The 8418-nt window shown below is 37.1% G+C and overlaps 1 protein-coding gene across 1 annotated transcript in view; it reads right to left on the bottom strand.

Moving 5' to 3' along the window:
• FAM227B (family with sequence similarity 227 member B) overlaps nt 1–8418 on the bottom strand; it is a 208202-nt gene that overhangs the window by 167336 nt on the left and 32448 nt on the right. Inside the window, exons 8-9 of the mRNA XM_015558948.1 lie at nt 7819–7917; nt 4623–4724 (exon numbers count right to left, since the gene is read on the bottom strand). Of these exons, the coding sequence (XP_015414434.1) occupies nt 4623–4724; nt 7819–7917 (201 nt within the window). The remainder of the gene's footprint in view (nt 1–4622; nt 4725–7818; nt 7918–8418) is intronic.

Below are 8418 nucleotides of genomic sequence, written 5' to 3'. Positions count from 1 at the left end.
CAGAAGGATATAAAGTTCCAGTATGGTGATAAACTTGTCTGGTTATTCTAAAACAGTATGGCCCATATCCTGATGGCAATGCAATATTTGCACCCATGGAAGCAAAAGCAAAAGCTATTTATGGAACGAATATTTTCCATGAAATTTTTCCTGTCAGAATCTTCCTTTGTCATTAATCTTTTTAAATACGCCGGGTAATCTGGAAAATGTATATCATTTGGACAGACTTTCCCTTTGCTACAACATCAAGTAAATTTCCCATCAGATAGTTTTTCATCCGAGAAATTTAGTGATAGGCAAAATTCACATCAAACAGTCATTCCACCACAATTATGTTTGAGGATTGCATCCTCATGTACTTCATTTTCGCTGAGAAGGCAGTTCCTACTGCTATTGGTAGTACTTGTTGATGACTGTTCTCTCAACATATTCTGTCGTCGACTTCTTTCAACTTCAAAGGCACGCTGGTCTTCAGACATTTTCTATTGATAACGCCGGTGTTTTTCGGCATTAGAGCGGCATTTTTCCATTAGTAGGTGTTCAGATACATCCTGTTGCAGGCACCGCCTTCTATCAAGATCTGACACACACTGCTCTGCAGACACTTTCTGTCAATAACGCTGGCATCTTTCGGCTGCAGAGCTACATTGTATCAACAGTTGTTCTTTAGACATAGTCCCACCTCTCTACTGTTGTGGTCTGAGATGCAGGTGAATGAGAGTCCTATTAGGCCGCTGAGAGCTGTCTGACCAATGGCTGATTCTGGCTGATTCTGTGGGGGTGGGACTTACTCCTCCCTGTTTCCATAGCTGTGATGAGGAGGCTGGGGTGACAGAGGGAGCTGCGCCCTCCAAGCCACCTTCTCTCTCTTGGTCTGCTCTATGTCCAGCTATCTACTGCTCTGCCAAGTCCTCCAAACCTCCTGCTCTCTGCCGGCAAAGTCCTGGGAGTCTGTAGGCGTGACTAGGCACCGGCGGCCATGCCTCCCCGACCAGCGAAAGTCCGGGTCACCCACAGCCATGGCCACAGTCATCTCCAGTGTGCTTGACACCTGCGTATGCAAATTAACTGCCAACTTTGTCAGATAATTTGTATAGTCACTCAGATTGGCTGGGGGGCATGCCTGGTGGGTGTGGCTTGTGGGCATAGCTTGAACATAGTGAAGGGATGGTTAATTTGTATGTTTCTGTCTTATTTCTTAGGATACGCACAGCCCATAGACATAGATAATAGTGTGGTTAAGGCCTGGGAGGGATAGGTGCAAGATGGAGGGGATCAATGGGAAAAAAAAAGAGGAGCATCTATAATACTGTCAATAATAAAGACAAATTTTTTAAAATATATTTTATTGATTTTTTACAGAGAGGAAGGGAGAGAGATAGAGAGAGTTAGAACATCGATGAGAGAGAAACATCGATCAGCTGCCTCACATCTCCCACAGGGGATGTGCCCACAGCCCAGGTACATGCCCTTGACCGGAATCGAACCTGGGACCCTTCAGTCCGCAGGCCGACGCTCTATCCACTGAGCCAAACCGGTTTCGGCAAAGACAAATTTTTAAAAAAGACTTGTTTTGGACTTCTGGCCCAACTGTTAGACAATTAATTTCTGCTCTTATAAGCCACTAAGTTTGTGACAATGCGTTATAGCAACAATAGGAAAGTAATAGAGCCACTGAATCCAGTATTGTTCACATTTGTTTGTAAGTGATGGTTTTATTTGAAGAACTCAATGATTATTTTGGGAGGGGGGCAGGGATGAGAGAGGAGAATGCTTCAATATATTGACATATATAACTTTATTGAATGAACCATGAACATTTTACTACCAGAAAGAATCACATATTTTATTTGTGGTACATAAAACCACTTCCACTTAAATAGTTCTGAAGAGGATTAAAATTAAATGTTGCACATGGTGAAAAAGGGAAATCTCTAAAAGTTTTCTGTGAGTACCTCACTTTCAGGAGATTAAGGGAAAAAGAGATCAAGTTTCAAATTGTGTTGGGAAAAATTTCTAAAGGAATATCTTTGTACAATATGGGAAGAGAGGGGAGTAAAAGCCACAGTAAATATCTTTAGATTCAGTTAATATCCTATATAATAAAAAGCTAATATGCAAATTGTCCCCTCGACCAAGAATTCAACCAGGAGTTTGACCAGGGGGCAGGTTAGCTGGCCAACTGCCTGCAGGCCCTCTCCCAGGTTGGCTGGCCTGATTGGCCCCGATCGAGGTAAACCAGCCAAACCCCATCTGTGCACGAATTGGTGTACTGGGCCTCTAGTGTATGAATAATAAAATCTGAAGATAAATTTTTATTCTTTAAAATTAATAAATTTCTCTTCCTTAGGTATGATAAGGCAGATGAGCTAATAGTAACAAAACCCCCACTTATCTGAATGAAGTACAAATAATGGAAATTGGCCAATGAGAGATGAGGTTCCACTTCCATTTAAATTGCTCTGAAGGGGATAAACCTGTAGGGAGGTGGCCTGGTTCCCAAGCAAAGAAAGATGATGGAGAGTGAAACAGTTGTTTTTGTCACCTCTAGACAATTTAATTAGCCCAAATCCTAGCTAGTAACTATTTCCTGCAAATAAGAAAAAAAAATTCAATATTAGCCCTAACCAGTTTGGCTTAGTGGATACAGCGTCGGCTTGCAAACTCAAGGGTCCCAGGTTTGATTCTGGTCAAGGGCATGTATCGTAGCAGTGTGCAGGAGGCAGCTGATCAATATTTCTCTCTCATTGATGTTTCTAACTCTCTATCCCTCTCCTTTCCTCTCTGTAAAAAATCAATATATTAAAAACAATTCAGTATTAGCAGACAAAATTTCAGTCTATCTTTGAGAACACCATTGTTCTACAAAACAATAATTTATGAATCAGAAATCTGATCATCATCTTTTTCTGATAGACAACCAGCTGTAGAACTGAGACTGAATGTCTTAACAAGATCCCCCAGAAAATTAGTAGCAGATTCCAGACATGAAGCCAAATCTCATTCCAAGTCCACTACTGGTTTCCTTTTGTGGCACAGTAGGTATCTACACTAATAAAAGATAAAGATGCTAATTGACTGTACCTTCACTCCCCCCAAGCCACACCCACCAGCCAATCAGAGTGACTATATGTAAATTAACCCAACCAAGATGGCGGCCAGCAGCCACCACGGAGCTGGAGCAATCAGGAGGCTTGGTTGCCCCGGCGATGGAGGAAGCCAAGCTTCCCGCCAGCGGCTGTGTGCTCCACTTAAGGCAACAAAGTTTCAATTATAGAAGATAAATAAATCCCAGATACCTGCTTCCAGCCAGCCTCCACTGGGAGCTTGGGTGGCTGGGGGCCGTGGCCAGCCTGCAAACAGCCCTCAGCCCCTCACCCAGGATGGTCACACCCTCATGGGGTGAGGGTCCCTGCTGGGGGGCTTGGCCAGCCTGAAAATGGCCCTGAGCCCCTCACCCAGGATGGCCAGGCTCCTCAGTGGGGAACCTCCTCTCCCACCTCTGCAGCAGCACTAAGGATGTCTGACTACAGCTAGGCCTGCTCCCTGCTGGCAAGTGGACATCCCCCGAGGGCTCCCAGGCTGCCAGATAGATATCTGACTGCCAGCTTAGGCCCAATACCCTGGGGTGTGGGTCTAAGCCAGCAGGTGGTCATCCCCCGAGGGGTCCTAGACTGCAAGAGGGCACAGGCCGGGCTGAGGGACCCCCCTCCCCACAAGTGCACAAATTTTTGTGCACTGGGCCTCTAGTATGTTTATAAGATAAGTAAGGATCGAATATAAATATTTCACAAATTAGGTTTGTTTATGAAGGACATTTAACTATTTTTATTTTAGGCTTGTTTTACCCATGGAAAAGAAACATTTACTGACTCCAAAATACCTATGTATTCCTGATTTACAGATGTCAACACAATAAAGTATTTAAATGTGGCTTCTGCTTTGAAATACTAGATGTTTAAAATACCCAATGAAATTCCTACCATCTTCATTTAACATTACTCAAGAATATAAATTATTTTAATCAACCCTACTCATTAGTTAATATTAGAGCAAAGGAAAACAAGCATTTGATTCATAAATTTATCCATGTTCTTTACTTAACAGGGACTTAGTCCTTAGGCATAACATAAACTTTTCAAGTCCTCTTAGATCAAAACATATAAAGAAAAACAAAATTGATAAGCAATTTTTAGATAAATATAAAAACCAAGAATATACATAGAATAAGTCAATAGTTTTCAAATTATTAATCTGCAAACAAAAGACCTATATCACACTAAGGAGATTCTGTAAGAACTTTAGTCAAGGGAATACAATATTCTGGAGTGAGGGACATATCAGGGCACATTACCAAATTGTAGTATGAGAGACAACTGATCTATGTTTCTCTCTTTCTCTTTCTCTCTCCCTCCCTTTCTCTCAAATCAATAATAATAATAATAATAAAATCATGTCCTCAGGTAAGGATTAAAACAGTATCATAACTTACTTTATTTCAGGAAATTTTGCTTTCAAAGTAACAAAATATGTTCTCATATGTGTTTAAGTAAAAATAACAATTTTTCTACTTCATTAGCTCCAAAAATAATTAGCATAACCAGTTAATTTCTATGTTTTACCTGAAAGAATGCATCCTTTTTACTTTGAGGTATGCTTATGAAAAGTGTCACGTAACTTTCTGAAATCCTATCAAACAAGAAATCTTGGTTTTCTTTGTCAGGCTTAAAAAACAAAAGATGTATGGAATTAAAATCATTAATATTACAATTTAAAACTAGAATTTGTTTGCCTAATATCAGTAATTTTATCAATTCTTAAAGAGCAGATCAGTTGCTGCAGTGGAATAAACATGGATTTTGGCATCATGCAGACCTGAATTTGAATCCTGGCTGTCATTTCATTAGCTGCATTACCCTGGGGAAGTTAATTAAGTCCTAGTTTCCTCATTTGCCAAATGTTGATAATATATACATATCTTAAAGTAATATCTTAAAATTAAGGACAAGGATCATGTTTTATATGATGTATTTCAAGCACAGTGCCAGGCACATAGAAAACACAAAAATGCTTGATGAATTAATTAAGGTTCTTATAGTAGTTGGCATGTAGAACGCAATCAATGACTTACTATTGTTCTATAACCGTTCCAATTCTTTCATTACCAGTAACTCAGCATGAAAGTAAAGCAATTATTGGGATGAAACAGTCATAACTAGAACTAGTAAAATTGTGACATGAGAGCTAAACTAAAAACAAAATAAGGATGTTACAAGAAGGAAGAAATATATAGATAATAATGGCAATATTATACTAAAGTGCTAATGTAGCACTCTGGATTCTTGCTTTATTAAGAAATGAAGAGATGAATTAGAGTCCAAATCTATCAATTAAGCAATAAAGATGAATTAAAGCATCCAAATTAATTTATGATGTCAATTGTAGAAGCACCCTGGCATTAATATATTATGGTAATAAACACCAAAAATTTTCAAAGTTAGTGGTAGTCTTTTATGAAATTAGCAAGCCATATGAGCTGGGATTTACAAATGTACAGGATCTTAGACCTAAAATGGAAGTTGGATATCACCTACATTAAGTTCTTCTATTTTAGTTATTGCACTGGTACTCAGACAGATTAAGAGAATTATTTAAGGTTATACAGTTAAGTAACTGAGAGCCAGACTAGAATCTAGGTCTCCTAACTCCCAATACAGCTCTCATACTTGTGTAATAAATTTATGGAAGGAGATTATAGCAAAAATAATAATGATAATGTTAATAGCAGTTCTTGATCACATATATATGTGTGTGTGTGTATGTATACATATATATGTAATTAGTCAAAAAAGCTATCATGTTTCAAATACACAATGTACACTTAACATGTATGAAGAAATTTACCGAAGCAGAAACTTTCAGAATATGTCTTTGAGTAATATGTGTCCATACCATATATACCTCCACAGGAGACAGAGTAGGAAAATGGTATGACCATTTTTTTGGTAAATGTTATGGTATGTTTGGAAAGAAAATATATCCTGTAGCTGTTTGGGATATTCAGGTTACTGGTATATCCATTACATCAAGCTATTTAACATCTTATATCATACTTGCATTCCAGGAATAAATCCCACTGGTCATAGAGAAATACTCTTAATGTGCTGCTGAATTTGGTTTGCTAGTATTTTGTTGAGGATTTTTACATCAATATTCATGAAAATTTTTTGGTTTCTTATAGTGCTGTCGACTTTGGTATCAGGTTAATGCTGGCTTCATAGAATGAGTTAGGAAGTGTTCCCCCTTTTCAATTTTTTGGAAGGACACTGTTCATAAACTTGTTTTTGAAAGCCAGATCTCTTAATTCTATTATATTGCATCCCTTATTACATTTCTATGGCATTTCACAGTTTATTATGTGTCTTTTTACTCATGCCACTTTTAGAACACACAACCATCCTAGAAAAAAACAGGTTTTATGTTATTTTCTACCTGTTTTTTGTTTTGCCTTTAGAGAAACTCAGAGAGGTTTTCTCAAATAGCCCAAAGTCTCACACTAACTATGGGAGAAATAGACTTCAATTTTAGTTTTCTGGGTTCAAGAACAGCATTTTTTTCTATTAGCAGCCTACCATTAAATTATAGGTAATAAAGAAACAAAATTTGCTCTTAAACATATAACAATAACTGACACAAGTTTAGAGTCAGTAAAGCATGCTATATTCTAAAGTGTGATTTTTTCCCTTATTATGTTGGTAATTAAATTATATGTGACTCAGTTTTATTTTACTACAGTTATAAAATCAGTATTATGCTAGACAGTTTCTTCAAAAACTTGTTATATATAATCTTAACAGATTTAGTGGGAAAGTAAGGTTTCTCTCTGTTATCATGGGAAAACATAAATTCGGGATCCAGATCTAGAAGAGAAACTTAAGATAATGAAACTCTCCTGATTCCACAAATTTCCCTAGGTAATGACTTTGTAGAATTGATATGTCACTTCCTGTGCCTCATTCAGCTCCTAACAATATCAGAAATACTCTTACCTAGAATTACATTAAAGCACTACTCGAGTACTTTATATACAAAATTGGTAACACCCATTTATTCATGGTATGAAATTTCTGTGAGGATGCATCGACAGTTTTCTGGGGGTAACTTGAGCTGGGGAAAGGTAGGTGTCCTTGATGGGGTGGCACACCTTCTTAATGCTTAGACTGCGATGCCCTGGGTTGCTCTATCTTCCATTCTTCCAGATCCAGGGGCTACACAGCAGTCATTTATATTCACCACCTTTTCTAGGTTCATGTATTTTCTAAAGTAAGATTTATGAGCTGCTGACATCCATTCTCTTATTGTTTCCCAGATATCCACCTCTTTCTCTCTTTAATCCTAATCAGAGTCTACCTTTTTCTAAAAAAACTTAGGACCCTCTCTCCATCTGATCTGCAGACTGGTTCACAAATGAAGACCTCCTTCAATGTCACTGACTTGCAGTGGTCTTCTTATTTATTGTTTATAAACAAATGAAAATATTAAATAAAGCTACAACTTTATTATTCACTATATTTGATTTCACTAATCTTTTTCTGATTAAATGAAGACCCAGGTTCTTTGAAATCCATATTAAAGTCTTAATTCTGTGAAAGAACTCTTTATTTCAAACAGGATTTCTTACATGTGTGGAAGACTAAAAAACCAAGCTCTGTGAAAGGATCCAGAAAAAAAATTTTTGTACCAATGCGACCTCTACTGAAAAAAAGAATTATGCTGCAAATCAACCTAAAAAGGAAATTTTTAAAAATATCATTATACCTTAAATTTATGGAGAAACCACCACCAAAAGGAATCATGCAAGACAGCAATAGAGGCTTCTGAGAGAAAATAAATCCTCCAGAGTTTAAAAAGTTTTTCCTACAAAAAAGGACAGATGGGGATAAAATTAAAATACATTATAAAACATGTTAATTAAATAGACTTTGTAAAGAGTATGTGTTCAATATAAATGTAATCTAGAGCTCTATTGTGATATTAAATTTTTAAGTAGCCACCTTAAAATAGTAAAAAGTAAAAGGTGAAATAAATTTTAATCACATCTAACCAACTATATATATATTTAAAATGTTATCATCTGATTTAAAATATATTAATTATAGAACATACCATATTCATGGATTGGTAGAATCAACATCATCAAGATGTCCATACTACCCAAAGCAATCTATAGATTCAATGCACTCCCCATTAAATAGCAACAGCATATTTCACAGATCTAGAACGAACTTTCCAAAAATTAATCTGGAATAAAAAAAGACCCCGAATAGCTGCAGCAATCCTGAGAATGAAGAACAAAGTAGGTGGGATCTCAATACCAGATATCAAACTGTATTACAAAGCCACTGTTCTTAAAACAGC

Source organism: Myotis davidii, unplaced genomic scaffold, assembly GCF_000327345.1.
Source record: "Myotis davidii unplaced genomic scaffold, ASM32734v1 scaffold132, whole genome shotgun sequence".
Classification (NCBI taxonomy): Eukaryota; Metazoa; Chordata; class Mammalia; order Chiroptera; family Vespertilionidae; genus Myotis; species Myotis davidii.
Note: the sequence above shows the minus strand (reverse complement) of the source record. Positions and strands in the feature narration are given on the sequence as shown.